Source organism: Cornus florida, unplaced genomic scaffold (assembly GCF_030987335.1).
Source record: "Cornus florida cultivar Cherokee Brave unplaced genomic scaffold, ASM3098733v1 CherokeeBrave_3.0.0_Hap2_Chr08, whole genome shotgun sequence".
In the NCBI taxonomy this organism is placed as follows: domain Eukaryota; kingdom Viridiplantae; phylum Streptophyta; class Magnoliopsida; order Cornales; family Cornaceae; genus Cornus; species Cornus florida.
Window position 1 is genome coordinate 4913096 of NW_026775578.1, and position 22462 is coordinate 4935557.

At 37.0% G+C, this 22462-nt stretch overlaps 2 protein-coding genes and 1 non-coding gene across 5 annotated transcripts; 1 reads left to right on the plus strand and 2 right to left on the minus strand.

Moving 5' to 3' along the window:
• Positions 1–1909: 1909 nt before the first annotated feature.
• On the minus strand, positions 1910–8223 carry LOC132269026 (uncharacterized). Of its 2 annotated transcripts, XM_059770014.1 has the most exons (9): positions 7729–8223; positions 6507–6815; positions 5946–6145; positions 5428–5778; positions 5102–5302; positions 4876–4946; positions 4240–4379; positions 4069–4107; positions 2375–2486 (listed from the first exon to the last, which is right to left on the minus strand). In XM_059770014.1, the coding sequence occupies exons 1-8, from the start codon at positions 7766–7768 to the stop codon at positions 4070–4072; spliced, it is 1350 nt and encodes a 449-aa protein (XP_059625997.1). In that variant the 5' UTR covers positions 7769–8223; the 3' UTR covers positions 2375–2486; position 4069. The 2 variants fall into 2 exon arrangements, with proteins under 2 accessions (XP_059625996.1, XP_059625997.1); XM_059770013.1 differs by lacking the exon at positions 4069–4107 and having other exon boundaries at positions 1910–2486; positions 7729–8204.
• A 1512-nt stretch (positions 8224–9735) lies between these two features.
• On the minus strand, positions 9736–16313 carry LOC132269027 (pentatricopeptide repeat-containing protein At1g06143). 2 transcript variants are annotated; one of them, XM_059770016.1, is made up of 4 exons: positions 14316–16313; positions 14036–14212; positions 11319–11684; positions 9736–10688 (listed from the first exon to the last, which is right to left on the minus strand). In XM_059770016.1, the coding sequence occupies exon 1, from the start codon at positions 16272–16274 to the stop codon at positions 14538–14540; it is 1737 nt and encodes a 578-aa protein (XP_059625999.1). In that variant the 5' UTR covers positions 16275–16313; the 3' UTR covers positions 9736–10688; positions 11319–11684; positions 14036–14212; positions 14316–14537. The 2 variants fall into 2 exon arrangements, with proteins under 2 accessions (XP_059625999.1, XP_059625998.1); XM_059770015.1 differs by having other exon boundaries at positions 11319–14212.
• LOC132272281 (small nucleolar RNA Z102/R77) lies at positions 12920–12994 on the plus strand. Its single transcript, XR_009470024.1, has one exon. It is a non-coding gene; the product is annotated as a small nucleolar RNA Z102/R77 (small nucleolar RNA).
• Positions 16314–22462: the final 6149 nt, after the last annotated feature.

Consider the following 22462-nt stretch of genomic DNA (forward strand, 5'->3'; position numbering starts at 1 on the left):
AGACATGATCAGAAAGCTTCATTTTCAAGAATTTATATCATTTTTGTTAAGCTTATTATAAGATGTAGTTTGAATTGGAGGCATTTATTCAAAGTCCAAACCATGATACAGGGAGTAATATTTATTTTATATATATATATGTATATACCGTCTCTTAGCATAAACACAATGACAAAATGAAGTTGTCGTTTTCAAGAGATGAGTAAAAAGAGAGGTGGTTTTTGTTTTTCTTGATCATGAAGAAAGTTTAGTGATGAAAGGAGTTGGACTGTGAAAAACGTTAAAGACAAGAAATTAAATCACAGGTGGATTGCATGTGGTGATGTGAAAGTATTGTCTTGCAAATTCAGAGAATTAAGTTAGGTTTTGAATTCAAACAGAATTTGTTTTGGTGTATTAAACAACCCCCATCCCCATGTGTGTGTGGTATGTGTGTGTTGTTTGTGTGGATGCAATGCATGAATTGCCCAACATTTGTAAAGAAATTGTCACTTTATGAAGCACATCAAGTTCTGATGACTCGAAAAGGGTGTACATCCTTTTTCTTTATTCCATAATGGACTGTCAATTCGTTAAAAACCCCAGCCTGTCTTTGACTTTTTATATAGAGTCATAAGTAATATTGATTTTTTTTTTTTTTTTTTTGGTTTCTTTTTGGTTTCCTGTAGAGGCATTCATAATATTGATGATAATGTAGTTATATTCCATACTTATATATAGTATATTCAACCGGAGACGTGTCACGAGCTTGTTCCTACATTTTGACTATTGTTGAAAAGAAAGATGATTCCACTTATCGTTACAGATTGATCTTCAAGTCTATCCATTTCTGTGTGGGTTGGGCCTCCATTTGTAAATCTAGTTTTCTGCTGTACCAAGCTCCAGCTTCTTCTTTCAATTTTCAGCCCATCCCACTACCATATAAAGCAGAGTCGCGATACAGCGTCCCAAAGTCGAATCCATCCATATAAAAAAGATGCGATAACACATACAGTAACACACGTTAAAATTGTATTGTACTGGGTTTGTAAAGTAACAAAAACCTTAATTTGACCTTGGAAGCACTTTCTTGCTATCAACAATAAAAGTTGCTCAACTTTCATCTTTAAAGCAGCAAAAGTTGGTTCAAGTTATTAACAGGAAAATATTACCCACCCCATCAATATGGTTTAAGTGCGTGTTAAACGTGATATTAGGCCTACTTTTCCTTGGATGCTATAAAACCCTAGGTCTAAATATATATATGTGTACCGGAGTACTCATGCAGAGATTATTGCCTAGGCTTAGACTAGCCTATCTATATACCTTATTTATATATTCATAAGGATCATTGCATTTCATGGTCATATTTGAAAGCTTACACTTTTACTTTGTGACAGATCATTATTATAAGAGAGATTATGATTTATACTGGATCTTCCAATAAGACCATAAATTATGCATTTATGGTAATGAGTGTAAAGGCCACTCATACTAGATTAAGATTATCGCCTATAGCTAATTCCTATTTCAAATTCAATATTTAAATTAAGGTTCAAATCGTAAAACTCTCTGATACTATCCAAAAACACCTGTCATACTAACAAAACTATCTAAATACTTAAATACTTTTTAAAAATCCATCACCTCCATTCCTGTTTGTTTGCTGTTGAAAACTAGAATGTCATGTTTCATGACCAGAGAGTTTCATTCCCAAGAACTAATACAAATTCCACGTGTATATATATATATATATATATATATATATATAAATCACTCGATATGATGTCATTTACTTTATTTGCGTTAAGCTTATAAGATGTAGGCTAAACAAGAGACGTTTGTCCAATGTCAAAACGATGATACAGGAAGTGACAATTGCTCGCGCGCGCGCGCACATACATTTGCACACGTTCCTAGAAAGCACGGATACTTTTGAACATGTAGTCACGGACATTAGAATTCCACTGAGCTTGTAAAACAAGGGGTAAAAATATCACTTGGCTATTGGAAGCACTTTGTTTTTCAAGTGGAAATGCAATAACTTTGATTCTTTGAATAACCAAAACTCTATATATGATTTTTCAATAACCAGATTAAGTGAAGACTATCATTACATAACTATTAGTACATAGAAACAAATAAACAAAATTGTCCACAAATTTTGAAAAATGTTTATCGGAAAATACCTTCATGATTGGACCCAGGCAAACCCTTGAGCACATCCCTGAGAGCATAGTAATGGCTGTCACATTTGTGGTCTGAAATTAAGTTGCTTGACAGCAATATCCTCTGAAAATGTTCACCCGGATGTCTATTCCACAGCGTGAAATATTCTCTGCCTGTGCCATCGCTGCTGTTATTCCTCTTCAGATAATAGAGACTCCCTGGTACAAACAATTCTTCTGCAGTGTCTTCCTTTTTCACAAGAACAGCACTCTCTCCTGCTGGCTTGGAGGTTGAAGGGGAGCTGAGAAAAACAGATGATTCCTTTCTGTTGAGGAGCTCTGTCCAGATACCAAAACATGTGTGAATACATATATGTGTGTAATATTAAATGTTAAATTACTTCAACTTCTTTAACGTGACAATTGAACTGCCAAAAATCAATTTTTTTCTTTGATATGTAATCTAACTACCAAAAATCTTTTCATTGAATCCATAACATTCAAGATCCTGTCTTCATTCTGTGCATTCTGACCAAAACACGTGCAAGATCCACTTACTAGACTCCTTTGATCATGACTTCAGAACTAAACACCTATCAATTTAACGTACGGCATGAATATCTCAGAAAATTAATAGGAAAATAAATCAGGTGAGGCCTGCCTAATAAGCGCAGACTTGAACTGAATGAATTTCGACGGATCTACTTATCATCCAAGTTAAATATGAGGATTAGCATAAAAACTACACAGTAAGAGACTGCATGCCCCATGCAGTCATGAAAACAGAAACTTAAACCTTGAGCATTTATCCTGGGCATAAGTCAGAAATTTATCATAATCACATAAATTCATGGTTTATAACTAGGGCTGCAAATTAACTGAGTTGTTCGTGAACAGCTCGGACTCGGCCCATTTATAGTTAACTCAAGCTCCTTCGTTAAACAAACCAGCCAATCACGTTTAATAAATGAGCTAATCTTGAACAGAATTGGGCTCGACTCGTATATGCTCATGAACATGAGCTCATGCAATCTCGCTTTTGTTCATGAACATAGGCTCATCTAGACTCGTTTCTATAAAATTGTATAAGCATGCTCGTGGTTTCTCATATGACTTTTCAAGGCTTAATTCATGATACTATATTGTATATTTAGTGTAAGTTTAATGGAAAGGGACTATTGTTACAAGGAAAGACTTGTCCCACATCGGATCCGGATGGGAAGTGAAATGGGTATAAATGGGTTCGGTGTTAGCCCCACCTAATAACTTAAGCTTTTGGGTCGGATCGCGAAGCACCCACCCGTTACAACTATACTGATGAGATTAAAAGCAAGCTTGGTAAGTGAGCTAATTGAAAATGTTCATTGGTAACTTTATGAATACGATCTTAAACCGAGCCCAAATACAAACATGGGATTGGACTCAGCTTCTTTTATTAAATGAGCCAAGCCAAGTCCAGGCTATTCAAAATTGTGACGAGCCGAGCCCGAGCTCAGCTTTGAGGTCGTAATGATTTCGAGATGAGCCCACAAACAAACAAGCCAAGTCCAAACAATCTAAAGCACCGCTCAGCTATCAAGACACTGAAAAGATTTACATAGCAATTAGATGCGTAGATTTACTACCAAATCTTAGCAAATCATTCTAAAGCCAGCAGAGTTTATAAGAACCCAGACACATGTAAAAACTAATGTCCCAAGTCCTAACAATTAAATGACCAAACAAATCAATAAAAAAAATTGGGTTAATTATTTTTCAACCAGTATATTGGAGATGGCCCAGCCACCCAAGAATATTTAGTCATAAAGCTCCACGGTATGCTTGAAGCATGGTTTCTTGGTTATTCATTCTTTGTAAATCTCTCCTCCTGTAAAACTAGAGAGAGGAGAGTTGCGGGAGAATAGTGCAGAGAAAATACAACCTCAGATTTCTGGTAATCTTGATTTTATAGAATCCAAGTCTGTGGAGGTCAAGAAATGAAACATTACTAGGTGTAGAGCACTTCAAAGAAAGACAACTTGGTCACTATAGCCAATTTAAGATACAGTAAATGGGTGTCAGCACAATAACATTTGGAAAGGGCAAAGCTTACCAGAAGATTCTGTCCCATTCCTAAATTTGGCATATTCAGCAAGCTTCCGAGCCACATCTTGTACTGAGGACACAACCTGCTTTGCATTTGTTACCAAACCTATGACACTTCCCCAGTCTTCCTTCTCCAAGACACTCATCCTGTGTAACAAGTAAAAGAGGAAGTTCCATAAAACCTATTACATGATCACCAAAAGAATAGGCTTCAATATACCAAGAAGTGCATGATTAGGATAAAAGTGTTCAAACTATTTGTACCAAGATCAGAAGTATATGATTCGAAAGAAATGAATAAAGGAACTTTCACTTATTTATCGATAATTGTTCCCTCTTTCTCTAATTTTCATCTCGCAATGCCCATTAAGAATGTTGTTGAACTTTCACTTACTTACCGATAAATGTTCCCTCTTTCTCTAATTTTAATCTCGCAATGCCCATTAAGAATGTTGTTAACAAAACTGAGAATTATGTGCACCGTATATGGGTGAAGAGTACACTTAAGAAGGAGACCTCAAAGGTAGCATGTCGTAATTCCAACAAATGGCATTTTCCCGGATTTCTTTTATACCCTCCCTTCCCTTTTTGGTAGGAAAATCTTCCAGTGTTATTTACAATAGGCTGGCTAATGTTTACTTACCAATCAGTCTGCAGTATTTCATTCCTCAACCTTGTTAGAGAAGCTACACTTAACCTTGGAATTATATCATCCTGTAAAGAGAGATAGAGAGAGAAGTTACGGATGAGAAGCATAAAAAATAATTCAAAAGAAAATAGAATACCATTTAAGTAATTAAACATTTTAGAAGGATGGCCTTTTTTCCCATAAAGATGATACAACTTAACTACTAAAAACATCTACCTACCTGCATCACAACAGTGGAGACATAATCTGAGCAGCTTTCAGCAAGCTCTCTGGAGACACAAGGTGGTGTGGCATAACCAACTGCAGACACAATATCAGGGCTAAAGCCAAGCTCCCTGGATGACTTTTTACGGAGCATTATTGCCAGCAAAGAAGCTATAGCGCCCCCAAGAGAATGACCCACTAACCTCAACCTATATCCCTGTAGAAGAATTAGTTTCACTACAGCAACAATAAGAAACCTCAGAAAAAGGAAGCGGCGGGGGGGGGGGGGAGAAATACGATACAAATGGACATCCAAAATATGAAATCTGAGATTTTCACCACCTCATGCTTTTCCAGGCACTTCTTTATGGTTCCCATCTCATGACAAAGAAACCAACGCGCAGCCTCAGCAGTGCCAAAGTGGGATGAATACCCCTCAAATGTGACTTCTTCATTGCTTGAAGAAACAATGTCAGTAATAAGGTCATATACAGTATGAGTTCCACGGATTCCAAGAATTACAAGTTTCTTGCGAACGTCTATCCCTATATAATATCCTGGCCTCATAACACTTGAGTTCTTAACAAACTTTATAACATTGCTTTCTCGAAGCATGCTGTTTCTTGCAAGGCCCACAACACTATCTTTATAAGCCCCTTTTGCTAATTCTGTGTGGTAGATAAGATCTTGGACCTATATCAGAAAAGGCCTAATCTGGTAAGAACTCTAAATAACATAAAAAATAAAAATAAAATAAAATAAAAACAAGAAAAAAAAAAAAAACTATGACTTGGATTAAAACATGTAAACTATTTTGAAATTAACAGAAATATATTCAATTCAGTGTCAATGATGATTACTATTAATTCTGAGGAAATCTGAACACCCCTAACATCCTCGAATGGATTTGCAGATGCCTGTTGCAGGTATATAAGATATAAGCCTAATGTAAGATCACTTAGGCTCCAATCCTGGAGTCCAAGCTTACTCCGCTGAATGCCTGCAACAATCTCACCAAGTGATCTACTGCCAGGTGGGGATCTGCTTCCAATTTCATTTCCTGTCAGAATAAAAGTTAACCTAAGTCCATGACAGCTAGATAGAAAGGAAAACTGCACAAGGCAATGCGTTTGTAACCCGACAAAATATATGATGATTTTAGCAAAAATAGACAAATCAGATTTAGTTATTAAAAAAAAAAAAAAAAAAAATGATTTGTTTGAATCATCATCAATATCACATATTAATTGCATCCTTAAGATTAGACATCTTTGTTCTTAGCTTTCAAGCAAACAAACTCGATTTGACAATGCCTATTCCTAATTATTTTATAACTAAGTTGTAAGTTACCATCCCCATAAGTTCTCAAAGTATACAGTGCATAATAAAATATAGTATTATGGAAAGAATAATGAACAGACCTGTTGGTAAAGCCCATCTACACAATTGTAATGCTGGTTCAAGAGCCTTCGTGATCCAAGCAAGTTCTACCTTCCATTTATTATCGCTCGAATCATCATCACCAGAATTGTATTTCCTGATACCAGAATTGGAGCCTAAATTCATTTCCACTCTAGGCCGTACGGGCACTTGAGATGCATCCTTTACCTCCTTCAACGCATCAGTTTCCACCTTTTCTGCCTTTGAGCATTGCGACTGATATTGATTAAGAACATCATAAACAAATATTCGGTATGACTTCTGCTTCTTCAGCAAGTTTGTTTTCAAATCTACACAACAATAGGAGGTGGTCAAAATTACACTCCCTTTTTTAATAAGAACAAACGAGTAATGAAATTTTACCATTCTAAAATATATTATTGGGTGAATGGAATTTTTCGCATCCTGCATTTTATTGCTTATGGCTCTTTTGTACGCCTTAATGGAACTTTGGTTTTGAACCAATTAGTTGTTATTACTCACTAACAATCATGTTCGATGTGAAAAGATAATCTGCATTTAGTCGTTATAACTAAACCCAAATTTTCTTGCTGATATCACTCTATTGATTTGAAATCAACAGTGACTCACTAAAAAAAGAAAGAAGAATATCAGAGGAGTGTTGTTAAATTCAAAAGGCAACCAACAACTTAATATGTAAAAGTAACGAAGATAAATTGATATAATGCAAGTCCTGTAAATATCTTAATATACAAATATTAGTTTCACATAATAATTCAAGCTGGTGAAAATCAGAGAGAACAAAGAGAATGTGAAATCATGAACCTTAGGTTCTCTATTGTTTTAGTTTCCAAAATATAAATGGGACTAGCCTAAACCAGGGCAAAATTGTGGCATTGCTAGCAGGTGAATGCATATTTCTGCATTCTCAACTTCCAAACAGCAATCTTTATTTAGTTTCAAAACTTTCAATTGCTTTTATTCACTAAAAATCTTCTGCAAAGGCAAGTGCCATCAGAACCTACAACAATACTATAAATTATAATATGGAAAAAGAAATAAAAACAATTCAACTTTATGCCAGTCAGATACCAAATTAAAATAAAAATGAAAAAACTCAAAACCCTAATACTAATAAGAACAATAGAAACCCTGTGAATAGAAAGTACAAATTCATAGAGATTTTAAACAATAAAATAAAGAAGAGAATTAAAAATGAAGAAAGCTCAAAGGTAAGGTTACCTGTGTTGTGGAAGAGCCGCTTGATGGACCGAATAGCCATTTTATCGTGGAGAGAGAGGGGAGTTGTAGAGAGAGAGGCTCTGTAATAGTGGTGATATTAATTAATGGCGAACGTTGACAAGTGAGAGTTGTGTTGTTGAGAAATGGGGGCGACGGGAGGCACACAGAGCGTGGCCGGAGGCGGTTCACCGGAACATTGTGGACATTACCTGCATGCGCCCAAGAAAGCCCAAAACGAAGAGAGCACGCAGACTCCAATTCATTGATTTGATAATGTTCAGTTTAGGAGTGGGTCAATAAAGTTTTGGACAATACTTTTTTTTCCAAAAAAATTTTTTTATTTATTTTTTTTGTTATTGCTATTCTGATTTTCTAATTATTGTATAGGAGTATTTGTTACTGGAGTCGGTAAGGATTGTTCAAAAGTTTTTATATTTTATTTAATCTAATACTAAGTATATAAAACTATTTTTTTTTCTTTTTAATATTTATTTATCAAATTGTATTACCATAATTGTTTATAAAAATTGTTGTTACAGGAGGTAAAAAGTATTCTAGAGAGATGGAGGTAGTGGCTCCTTCAACAGCACAGCTCCTTAAACTGATTTAGGGTGTTGAAAGGGGACCGGGGCTGCAATATCCAATGAAAGTTTTTTTTTTTTTTGTTTTTGGGAAGGTCCAACGAAGTTAGTTGCTATGAGGGTTATTCACATGCTACATTGGAACATAGTTTTATCGAAATTGATAATTTAATTCAATTCATCACTTATGTTGTGTCTGGTGTGCACTAATGAAATGAGATATAAGTGAGAATGGAATGAAAGTGAAATGGAATGGAATGTCCATTTTCATTCTATTGTTTAGTTGCAAATATAAAACACCTAGAAATGTAATGATAATAAACATTCTACTTTTTAGTTGGACCAATTTAAAATTTAGAATGTAATAAATTTCAAATGAAATTCTTCAAAATACCCTATTACTAACAAATAAATTAAATTAACATAATAACATTTTTTTTTATAATTTAAAAAAATATATATAACGATGGTGGTAGATGGTGTGATGATAGTGGTGGAGGTAGAAAGCGGTAATGGCGTAGGTGGTAGTGGTAGAAGGCAATAGTGGTGTTGGTGGAAGGCGGTGGCAGTTGCGATGGTGGAAGTACTGGTGATAGTGGGGTCAGGTGTCCATGGTGTAGGTGATGATGGTGGAAAATAGTGACAATAGCAGTGGTGTGGTGGTGGTGAAAGGCGGCAGTAGTGTAGATGGTGATAGTGGAAGGCGGTGGAGGTGAGTCAATGACAATAGTGGTGGAAGGCACTAGAGGTGGCGGAAGTGGTGGGAAGTGGTGGTGATGGTGGTGGTGGTGGTGGTTTTTGGACTTGGAATATGAGAGTTTTTTGAGAATTTGATTTTTTTTTTAATTTACTTGGGTATTCAAATGAAATGTCTATTCTCACTTTATATTACATACCAAACAAAGGAATGGTTGGAATGGGCATTACATTCGTGCGCAATACTTAATTCTCAACCGTTTAAATGCTTAACAAATTAAGTTTATTTGATAATATAATTTGAATATTATTTTAAAAATAAAAAACATTTAAATATGATAAAATTTTAAATAATACTAACTTCACAAATATATAATTAGTATCCGCAACCTATGTCCCTGTAATATATAATTAGTTCCCCTAATCCAATAATAAGAAACCTTAAAAAAAAAAAAAAAAAGGAAGCAATGAGCCAAGGAGGGGCAAATAAGACTAAGCAAAAAAATAATCCGACTTGTGGTTCTTGCATTCCAATTTAAGCTTCAAAGAACCGCAAGTTGATAAATCTGATTAGTAATACCAGAAGAAAAAAATAAAAGAAAATGTCGATTTTTACCATTTCACCAATGACTTTAGTAAAGGTGAAGCATTATTAAAAATAAATGCTCTGTGAAAAAATATAAGTACAATGAGGTTGGAGCATTTTTTTTTTTTTTTTTTTTTCAAGGCAAAAGTCAAAGATTTATTCCATTGAAGAAAACAGAATTACAACTAAAAAACACTGCTCTCTCAATGTCAGAGGCAAAACCTCAATCTCACTGGCATTTTGCTGAGAACAATAATAGCAATTTTGGCTAGAAAATGGGCAAGGCCACAGCTTTATTTACTTGCAATTAACCACCTTAATTGAAGATAAATCTATCTAGTTCTTGAAAAAAAGAAGAAGAAGAGAAGAACAAAGGGCAAGAGGCACCAGTGAACTACACTAATAAATTAAGGACAAAATTGTATAAACAAAAGCAGCTAATCTAAAATTGCTACATCGAGCAAACATACAATTTGATGGTTCACTCCCCAAATATACAATCTGTTGGTTTCAAGTTTGACCAGCATGCCAAGTCATCCATACCCCCAAGATATGTGAGTTCTACACTTCCAAGCTTCTTGCTGCTTCAGTTATGTTATCTGCATCATCATGACCTGGCTCTGTTTCTGTTTCTACGTTCCTGTTCTACATTCTGCACCAATGTAGCTTTCACTACCTCCATTTAAACTCAATGTTCAGCACCTCTGATATTATAAAAATAATATTTTCTTAAAAAATATGCTAGAATTTGAACTTAAGGATGAAGATTTTCCTGTAATTGGCAGCCCATCTTTACAAATTGAAGTCCAGTAGCCCTGTTCTAGTCCCAATCCTTCACAAACCTGATCCAAAATCCTCATGATTATTTTCCTCACATCAGCTGAATATGTCCCAACAATCTCTCTAATAATTACAGGAGAGAAAATGAATAAAAAACAACTATGGTGTTAGACAATCTCAATGACCCTTCAAGCAATGCATGCTGAGGCAAAATTCAAATTAATGCTGTCCAAGTAGTTTCACCCACTGGTGATAACCCAACAATCTTAATGACTCTTCAAGCAGAGATTCTTCGACCAAGTTTCTGCCATGTAGCACTGCCCAATAAACACAACCAAAAAGAAGTTAACACTGCCCAAATTGAAAATGCACATGCAGTAAAAGGTGTGTGTTTAAAATAAATGACAGAACTCTGATTTCCACTTGAATAACTGTCATTGGTGTGTTTGAGTTGTAGTGAAAATTGAAAGTCTATATCTTTCTGTACTCTAATTAGCATAAGTGCAAAACAAAGCATCAACGGCAATGATAGAAGGACAAGGATCCTCTAAATAAATTGATTTGGAAAGTGATAATAAAGCCTTAATCAACAGGTCTAAAAAATAGTGAATCAGATACACCAATAGAATAGAAAAGTAGCAGGCATTATCACCCCCTTTTTAACACAGACAATCACAAAAGTGTAGGGGAAAAAAAAAAGAGACATTAGAGATATCCACATTATCAATTACTACAATTTCTAGTTGTAACATCAATTCATGCTGTGAACGGTCTACTCCATTTCTAATTTGCAGTTATGTACTCCTTAGGATTCAAATCTACTAGTCATTTTAAAAATAAACTAAAAAATAAAGAAAAACATCATGAAATTCAATTGTGGAAAGCACAGTTCTTGATCAAAGCAACTAAAAATAAGGCATTTTTTTCTTTGTTCTGTAGGGCTTTACCATGGGTTAAAGGGAGACCTTCCAGAAATTCTCAATCGCCTGAGCCAAACCAAGGCCAAGGAGGGGGGTTTGAAATAGTTTTCCCAGCAGTTGACGTGCCAAACACAGGATTTGGAATCGGAGCATCCAATTCCAATTCCAATTCCAATTCCAATTCCGAAGCTCCAAAACGGTGCTGCCAAACATACCCTTAGGCTCCAATCCTGGAGTCCAAGCTTACTCCATTGATAGGGGGGAGGGGGGACTCGAACACAGGCAAACCGGCTCAGGGAGCTGGGCGCTCTACCAACTAGGCCACTATGTAAGGCCCAACAATCCCACTAAGTGATCGACTACCAGGTGGGGATCTGCTTCCAATTCCAGTTCCTGCAGGAATAAAAGTTATCCCAAGTCCATGATCGCTAGATAGAAAGGAAAACTGCACAAGACAATGCTTACTGTAACCCAACAAACTATACTATGATTTTAGCAAAAATAGAGAAATCATATTTAGTCCTTAAAAAAATATTTGTCTGAATCCTCATCAATAGCATAGATAAATCATGTCCTTAAGATTAGACATCTTTGTTCTCAGCTTTCAAGAGAACAAACTCAATTTGACCATGTCTTGTCCTAATTATTTTATAACCATACTGTGCATGACAAAATATATTTTGGAAAGAATAATGAACAGACCTGTTGTTAAAGCCCATCTACACAATTGTAATGCTGGTTCAAGAGCCTTCATGATCCAAGCATGTTCTAAATTCCATTTATTATTGCTCAAATCATCATCACCAGAATTGTATTTGTTCAAACTAGAATTGAAGCCTAAATTCATTTCCACTCTAGGCCGCATTTGAGATGCATCATTTACCTCCTTCATCGCATCAGTTTCCACCTTTTCTGCCTTTGACCATTGCGAGTGATATTGATTAAGAACATTATAAACAACTATCTGGTATGACAACTTCTTCTTCAGCAAGTGTATTTTAAAATCTATACAACAGGAGGGGCTGGGAGTCAAAATCCCAATCCCTTTTTTAACAAAACAAACAAGTAATGAAATTTTACTATACTACGATATATTATTGGGTGAATCAAGTATCGAATCCTCCATTTTACCGTTATATAGTAAATCATACCGATGCTAGTTGCTTATGGCTCTTTTGTAAGCCTTAATGGAACTTTGTTTCTGAACCGATTTGCTGTTATTACTCACTAACAATCATGTTTGATGTGAAAAGAAGATCATTTCAGTTACAACGTTATAAATAAACACAAATTTTCTTGCTGATGTCACACTATTGTGAATCACTAAAAAAGAAGGAAAAATATTTGAGGAGTATTGTTAAATCCTAAAGGCAAACCACAACTTAATATGTATTGCAATGAGGATGTGATACAAGCTCCTTGAATTTCCTAATACACAAATATTACTTTCATATAATAATTCGAACACAGTGTGTCAAATGACATTCAAAACAAATCTTTCTGTACAGACAAAGAGTTGCGTAGCAAATGCACCAGAAATAAGTTAAAAACAGAAATGATAAGTTATGCAATTTTCATTACCATATATCACCTTTTATTTATTTTTTATTTTTTATTTACTAGTTAGAGAATGATGTGATGATTTTGGTTTGATTTCCAGTGTGATGGCATCGACCTTGTGTATTCGCTCTATCTGATCATTCTCTCTAATTTTTAACTTCTGATTTTCGTTTCATTTTTCAACAGTACAATTTTTCTACCTTTTTTCTTTTTGGCATTAATATGGATTCTGTAAAGAACTCTGTTATTGAAAGAGTTGAGAATGAATGCATAATGCATCTTCAGCCATTTGAGTGCAAAATATGTTACAGATGTGGGTCAGCTTTGCCTATAACTAGTATCCTTGAACTTTTCTTAGAGAATTTTTGAAAGCAATCGAGGGGAAGATTTCACTTGCGCTCTCATTCATCTTAGTTTTATATGTAATATCAAGATTGTTAAGATAGGGTTCCCACATTGGAACGTCTTTGGGTTCTATGGGATCCGATTGCGAGAGATTTTGGATAAGATCCTAAAAAATGAGGGGGAAATAATAAAATGATATTAAAAAATTCTTTAAATAGATAAAGAACAACTTTAAATGAGACAAAAAATTATAAAATATTACTATAAACACATGGAACATGTATTCACGTACAAGTTCATGCAAGTAAATTTGATAATATAGCTTAAAAGGTAGAATGCCAATTTACAAGTAGGGTTGTAAACTAGAAGGTTAATGTCCAATTACTTCTATTCTTTTTTCCATTAATAAAAAATCATTCTTGATGTACTGGAATTCTAGGTCAGAATGCAAAGTGCGCCAACTGTTAAAACTCTTGGCCAGTCAAATAACCCACACAACCACTTTGTTCTTAAAGCAACCTGAACAATCAACCTAAGTAAAAAATATTCCACTAGGCTACAACCCTTGGTGGATAAAGTCACCATAAGTTCAGATAAGTTCATTGAGAACCATGACTTTGTAATATAACAATCTATATGGTGGTCATAATTTATGTGCAATTTTCTGTATGCCAGTGTATCAGCAGGGCAACTTAAACTGTTCAACACATCAGTTGAGGAGTCGTCAGAATTTACCTTTGCAGTTGGCATGCTGGTTATAGAGCTTAAACTGTTAGAGAAGCAATTACTAACAGTTTGCAGTTGTTAAACACATCAGTTGAGGAGCTGTCAGAAATTACCTTTGCAGTTGGCATGCTGATTCAGGAGCTTATGTTAGAAAAGCAATTCCTAACCTTTATGATTGATCTCAGTGTTCATCAAACCAAAATTGCATTTGTCATCCATATTAAGTCTTGCAAGAATAAAAGACATATCCTTCTCCTCCTTTAGCATAACAAGGACCATTGTACACTTTCCTGTCAAAATAAAATGAAAAATAGATTTTACAGGTTTAAAATTGTAAGGACCAGAAGCAAAAAAATTGGTATATGAAAATAAAAAGATAATTAATCATCATACAAGTGTGTTGATCGTGCAAAATACAGTGTGTTTTGCAGGACTCTATCTGGAGTGCTTCTATGTATCCCGGCTGATGGACTAACACTCTATATGGAGCTTCCACCAATCTCTTCTAAAGCTTCATTACTTAATGGCATCCATTTGATCCCTGGTACACAAATATAGCTGCTTCACAATTGCATGGTCTTTGATTTTCATTTTTCCTCAGACCAGAACAAACAACTATGACATAATCCCAAGTTCTGGCATATAGTCAGCAAGCTTTAGCTGTCCATCTAATTCATCCAGCAGTAAGAAAATTTGGCTTGAAGCCGGATGAGATTCATCAGAAGCTGCAAACTGATGAATCTTCCTTTCCATTTCAATCCAACTGGATCCAGGACAACTCTTTTCAAGTCCTTGTTCCTTCATGGTTAATCTGATATTTGCAACCTCAATCCATTGATTTGATTCAGCATACATGTTAAGTAGAAGAGTGTAATACCCACAATTTTTTGGCTCCAAAACCATCAACTTGTTAACCGCAACTTGAGCAATCTCTAAGTTCTTGTAGAGCTTACAACCTCCCAGCAAGGCCCCCCAAATAACAGCATTTGGTTCAACTGTCATGTTTTTTATCAATTCTAATGCATCTTCGAGCAAACCAGCCTTGCACAATAGATCAACCATGCACCCGTAATGTTCAATTTCTGGATGGATAGAATAATCACGAGCCATACTTAGAAATCTTCTACGTCCTTCTTCAACCAGCCCTGCATGTGTGCAGGCGCTTAAAATGCTAATAAAGGTAACTTTATTTGGCTTAATGTTCTCCCTCTCCATCCGGCTAAACATTACCAATGCTTCATCAGCATATCCGTGAACTGAAAGGCCTTCAATTATTGAATTCCAACAGAAAAGGTTTCTCTCCCACAATTTGAAGAATACCACTAGGGATCTTTCCAAGCTACCACACTTTGCATACATATCAATTAGTGCAGATCCAATATAAACATCAATATCAAAACCATTTTGCATTATGTAAAGATGGATTTGCTTTCCCAAGTCAAGAGCTCCAAGATGGGCGCAAGCTGAAATAACAGAAGCAATCGTTATTTCATCAGGGCTGACTCCATTGGTCTTCATGTCATTGAAAACTGCTAATGCTTCTCTATATTGCTTGTTCTGAGAGTAGCAATTGATCATTGTTGTCCATGAAATTAAATCCCTTGTGGGCATGCAATTGAACAATAACTCAGCAGACTCCACATCCCCATTTCTTGCATATCCATCTATCATTGCATTCCACGAAGCACTGTTCCTCTCAGGCATCTCGTCAAACAACTTCCTCGCAGAACTCATATCCCCAGTTCGGCTATGAGCTGAAACTATGGTGGTCCATGCAAAAACATCTCTCTCAAGCATATCATCGAACACTTGTCTTGATTCAGTAATTCTACCCAAATTGGAGTAAAAATCAACTAAAGCAGTCTGAACATACACATGTGATCCAAACCCATATTTCCAAACCTGACCATGAACAGATTCTCCAAATCCTAAAGCTGCTGTCAAGGTGCAACATTTCACTATTGATGAAAATGTGTAACTTGTCAGACAAACTCCATCTTTCAGCATCTGAAAGTAAAAATCTAGAGCTTGAATTGGGGCAAGACAACGAACAAAGCCCCTGATAACCGCATTGTATACGAATACATTGGGATTTTCCATCTGGGTGAAGGCTAGAACAGCGTAATCTGTTCGACGAAAGGTCGAACAGGCGGTGACAAAATGGTTCATCAAGAAACAGTCTTGGTTTGCGTTGTTCTTGATCATCGAGGCAAGTAAACACTCCAGCTCTTTCAAACTCGAACATTTCTTCAACTGCTCAACGATAGTCTGTTTCTGAGTGAGTTGGTTGGGTGGTGGTTGTAGGAATTTTGGAATTGAAGGACGACTGAAATTGGTTAGAGTTTTAATCATTGTCGCAACTAAACTGAGAGCAGAGAAGAACTTTAAGGGTGTGTTTGGTAGGGTTGATTTGGAGGGACAGGGAGAGAAAAGTAAAGAGAGGTTGGTGTAAGTTTGTATTTGGGTAACTTAAGTGGAGGGACAGGGAGGGATAAAGAGAGACAAGGAGGGATAGCTATCCCTCTTTATCTCTTATTTAGTTTTTTCTCAATTTTGAGAAATAGGAAGAGATAGTGAAAGAAATGATAGTGATTTTAGTGTTATTTTGATAATATTAAAATTAGCCTCCACAAATTAATACACAGATTTATTATTCTATTCAAGTCCCATGGTTATAAAAGGGTAAAAAAGTAATTTGCGTTTATCCTCTTTTCTTTTCTCCTCTATCTTATTCAAACAAGAATAACTATCATTTCTTTTCTTTTCTCCCCTGTCTATCCAAACACAAATAGAAATTATTACTATCCTTTCTTTTCTTTTCACACCAATACTATCCTTTATTTTCTTTTCTTTTCTTTTTACACTAATACTATCCTTTCTTTTCTTTTTTTTTTTCTCATAACTAATCCTATCCAAATACACCCTAAGTATGCATTACAACGTTGACCCGTTTGCTTTGTGCGGTGTTAGGATATTTTTTTACCACAGTTAATATCATTTTTGTAAATATCTATGACGAGGTTTTGTATTTATCTTGGTAAAAAACTTTTTATCTGTCTGCTAAAAAGCAACCTACCATTTCCATATCAAGTGTAGAATCCAATACAAATAATTGGTTGCAAGTGTTGCTGAAACCATTTGGCTTCGGCAAATTTTGAAAGATCTTCATATTTATTTGCCTCTTCCTGTTCAAGTTTTTTGCGATCATATCAGTGCTACTTTATCTAACAACAAACCCGATTATCCATGCTCGCACAAAACATATTGAAATTGATGTCCATTTTGGTAGTGAGAAAATGGCTTCAGGTGACTTATTGATTCAATATATTCCGACACATCAACAAATTGCTGATATTTTTACAAAGGGCTTGTCTACTTCTCGATTTCAACTTCTTCGGTCCAATCTAAACGTCTGTCAAAGTCCCGATTAGATTGCGGGAGGATGTTAGGATATTTTTACCACAGTTAATTTTTTGTACTCATGTATACTTTTATTATTATTGTATATTTCACTCATTCTCTCATTATACATACATAGACCAACTAGATCTGATTAGATACGGTGCTAAAGTAAGAAACTGAAACTGTGGCGAAAAATGGTGCAAGCCAAAAAGAGGATTTCAAAGCAAGATTGTTTCTCGTTGATCCGGTGGAATCAAAGACCCATTTTAAGCCGAAAATACTTTTTCGAGCATCCTTGCGAGTGAAAAAGGTATTTAAGCCGAAAATATGTTTTCGAGCATCCTTACGAGTGAAAAAGGTATTTAAGCCGAAAATACATGTGTTTGTTGAACTTGAAATTACGCTGTCTTCCACAATTTTATTATTGAAAAATATATATATGTATATTGAGTTACTTAAAAATAATCTGACAAAAAAATACAGTATATAATAATAACCTGACTTGTAAAAAATTAACCCAAACAAAATTGTTCAACAATACTTAAATACTAAAAGAGAGTAATCATTTAATAATTGATTATGTAAATATCCTTTTTTGTAATACATTATTTTATAATTAGACAAATCTACTCTCGATGAGTCGGCCTTTGAAAAGCCCTGTATAGGTCTTTTCATAAAGTAACAGAGAAATATCTTGTATGCAATCCAAAAAAATCTGAGTGAAAAACAAATCCAAAATAATCATTTCCTTCAACACGATTCATCAGCGTCGTCTTCATCGTAGTTTTATTGTCTAATGACAATAATTGAGAAAATGGTAAATAATCGGCTTTGTTGGTGTTTTTTTTTTAATTATCATGACAAGAAAAGCGCCAATGCCAAACGGCATCTACAAAGCAAAGAGCACCATCCGACGTGAACCACAAACATCACCAAAAAAAAACAAAAAGCTAGCCAAACCAAACTAACACCCAAGTCAAGATCGCAGTCTTGACAACAACCTAAGTCTAAAACATGCCAGTAATTGTGAGAGTGCTAGCACCCACAAGCAAAGCTAGCTGAGTCGTAAATGACTAAGATGATTCCGAAGTATAGGAATCCGTAAGATGAGCCCCAGACTTTTCAGAAGATTCAGATCGCCGACCAACCATACCACCAACAACATCCATAGCAACCGTCTGAACCACATCTTTGGCAACCAAAGCCTTAAACTTTTTCTCCCCTCTCAAACGGCCGCCTGAAGAACCACCCGAGTTAGACTGCCTACGCTTCCTACCTTTCCGAGCTGGTGAGGAACCTTAGCTGTGAAAAGTAGCAGAGGAATCAGAAGTAGACCCAAACACTGATTTTGACTGACTTTTCTTCCAGCCTTTTGACATTTCATCCCTTTGTTGCAAAGGAATAATCCGACCATTAATAGGAGAAATAACAGGTTCCGAAACCATAAGTTCATCATTATGTGCCGACGCCACATGACTCTGTGATGAAAAACCTGGTAGTAAGCCGCCTTCTGTTGGCAAAACAGGCACACTAGAAGGACAAACAATCGCACCCTGACGTGTGTCCTGAGCCCGCAAAACAACCCCTGTCTAACAAAACCCATCACCACCCGACAAGTCCCCAAAACCCATACCCCCCACCTTGCATGACGGACCACCAACACTCGAAAAAGAAATCACTTTATTACCCAATTTCTCACCCAAAGGAAACCCCTGACCACTAACAGGCATGCCAAACGAAGCATAAAGATCAACCTCCAAACCAGGAATCCGGCGAAACGTAGAAGAAGATTTAGACCCAGCAATACCTTCCACATCATCAACATCCCCGTCTTCCACATGCATCCAATTCTTAACATGTCATTCACCAACTAAATCCACCCCATCCCGCTCCAAACTCCAAAGATCTTTGCCTAAAAAACCATCAACACCAATTAAGTCCCATACTCCATAGGAGCCCTAGGACCCACAGAGATCCCATTAAGACAAGATTTCCACTGATGGCCAATTATACCACACACAAAACAAAAAATCAGCAACTTCTCATAGAGAACCAGCGCCCTGGACTCCTCACCTTTCGGACTGGTAAGAAGAATATGCCACCGAAAAGGCTGTGTAATATCCATCTCCACCCGAATGCGAAGGACACGACTAACTGCCATCACCAATTCCTTCCCTTCATTCAAACCTTTATCTCGCAACTCAACTTTCAAACATCGACCAAAAGAAGTGGCAATTTTTTCCTAACTTTCTTTGACAAAAGATTAGCGTTCACATCAAATAGTTGGATCCAAAACGAAGTGACTTGGAAAGGAAGATCAGACGCTAATAAACTCTCCTCCCACTCCTTAAGCACCACTAAATATCCATAAAAAATCCATGGACAACCATCCAGAATACGTTGACGAATAGAAGCATCTGGAATAAGTAGTTGAAAAAAATTGCGCGCCACCTTAAAAATTTGTAACCTCTTAGCTAGAGGTCCCTGCTGCTTATCTTTTAGCCACAATTTATTAAAAAGCTTACCAAAGGTAAACTTTGCCCCCGCCAAAGTCGTAGTTTTAGAGGCCCACACCTTTCCAAAGAGACTAGATCGACAAATTTGGTCACTATGGGTAATATCTTCCATTAACAGCTGGATGGGCTCATTTTCCTTCTGAATCAATATCAAACCTTAAAACTGATCCAGAATAGTTGACTCCATCTCCATCCTGCAAAGAATAACCCAACAAAAGAACACAATGGACCCTACTACCCCCCACCAATATCTCCCAAGCCAGTTAGAATCAGAAACAAAATACTCAAAGGAAAAATACACAAAGAAAAGTGAAAGCACAAGTAGAAGAAGAACTCGAGAGACTAAGCACAAAGGACCACACGCAGCAATAACATGAGAAAAATAAATAGGATCCAAATTGTCTAAGCCAGAAGTGTATCCACTACGCCAAGCCAGCGGAACCACACACATCATAGCAATTCGTAAAAAATAAAGTTACAACGCAGTAAAACGCATACCTCGAGAGTATATATGCAACACCGCCTTAGATATTGGGTGAAAAAAGTCAAGGGAAGGGCCCCATAGCAAGCAAGTAATATCAATAAAAAAATCTTGAGGACACGTCATGCCTGACGTTACAAAGTTGGCCTCCAAAAAGCCAGAAGCCGACCACCAAAGGTGACCCAACCAAAACACACCGATTAGTCCCACAGAAGAAGTAATGATAGCAGAAGCCAACGGAATACACATCGACCTGAAATTCACCCACCAATGCCAATAAGAAAACTCCAGAAAGGATCAACCTTACAGATTCCCTGCCAACAACCCAAGATCTGTAAAACAATGAGGTCCATCCACGGAGTTGATCTTCACCCCGAGCGTTCCAGAAACCACCACCGCCACACTTATTCCTATCTGGAACAACTCATCATCGGCCAATAAAACCCTATTATCAACTAACCCACACTCAGTGATGGAAGTAGTCGCCATCAAGATCGCGTCCATGACGCCCCTTTCCATCGGCTTGTAAACAAAGACAGTGAACACCCAATCAACTCATCATAGGCGACCAAAAGAAGACAGAGCCATATCCAAATCCAAACAAGACTTAGCCAATGATTAAGATCACTACAAAAACCACTGACAGATAACAAACTAAAAGGAAAATAAAACATAATACATAACAACGGCAAATAACTCCACCAAATCCACAAAAATATGGTAACCTTAGTAAGCGTAAGGCGAAATCTAAAGTAGCTACAGACTAACGCCATATCTCTTAAGTAAAATCAACACACCCAACACAAAGACGAAGCAAAAACCCAAAATATCCCCAAACAAAACAGACACAACCTCCTCCAACTCACACGCTCAACTCAGAAAGAGAGCCGCACCATCGATTAATTAAGCACCTTCAAAAAGATCGCGATGAACACAAACACGCAACTCTATATGAAACGAGACAATCTCTCTACAAAGAAAACCTCGACAAGAGTGACGAAAAAGTAAGAGATGTTTGGATCATCCCCCTGCTTCGTCGTCTTTGGTGTTGTTTGTGTTTCAATGGTCTTTTTGAGAAAGATTGCTCATTGTGTAAATTGCACTTGTGAATTGATGTCATCATGCTGTGTTTGATGTGTAATGCAAGTGAGAATGAAATGGTATGAAATGCAAGTGGGAATGGAATGAGAATATGAATGGAATGGAATGGTCATTCTTATTCTATTATTTGGTTGGAATATTTTTTAAATTGAATTCTCCAAAATATCTTTCTTAGTAACAAATAAATAAAATTAACAAAATGATATTCTCTAATAATTTTATAAAAATAAATGGTGACAGTGGCGGTGGTGGTATTGGAAGGTGGCGGTGGTAGCAATGCTGGAAGGCGGCAGTGGTGTTGGTGGAAGGCGGCAGTGGTGTTGGTGGTGGTAGTGGAAGGAGATAGTGGTGTAGGTGACAGGTGGAAACTAATGGAAGTGATTGTGGTGGGGGTGGTGGTGATAATGGTGTTGATGGAAGGGGGTGGAAGGCGGTAGCGGTGGCGGTGGTGGTGGAATGCGGTGGTGGAAGGCGATGGCGGTGGTGGTGGCGGTGGTAGAAGGTAGTGGCGTTGGTAGAAGGTAGTGGAAGGCAATGGCGGTGGTGGAAGGCGATGGCGGCGGCGGCGGTGGTGAAAGGCAGCGGTGGCGGTAGAAGGAAATGACGGTAGTGGAAGGCGATGGCGGCGGCGGTGATGGTGAAAGGTAGTGGTGGCGGTGAAAGGCAATGGCGGTGGTGGGCACTGGCGGTGGTGAAATGCGGTGGTAGTGGTGGTGAAAGGCGGTGGTAGAAGGTGGTAGTGGTGGCGGAAGGCGGTGGCTATGGTGAAATGTAGTAGTTATGGAAGGTGGCGGTGACGGTAACGGTGGTGGCGGCAATAGTAGTGGAAGGAGGTAGTAATGGTGGTGGAAAGTGGTGGCGGTAGTGAAAGACAATGGCAGTGGTAGTGGTGGAAGGTGGTAACAGTAGCGAAAGTGAAAGGAGGTGGTTGTACGTGGTGATGGTGGTGGAAATCGGTAGGCGATGGTGAAAATCAGTGGCGGTGATGGTGGTTATGGTGGAAGGCGGTGGTGGTGGTTATGGTTGAAGGCAGAGGTGGT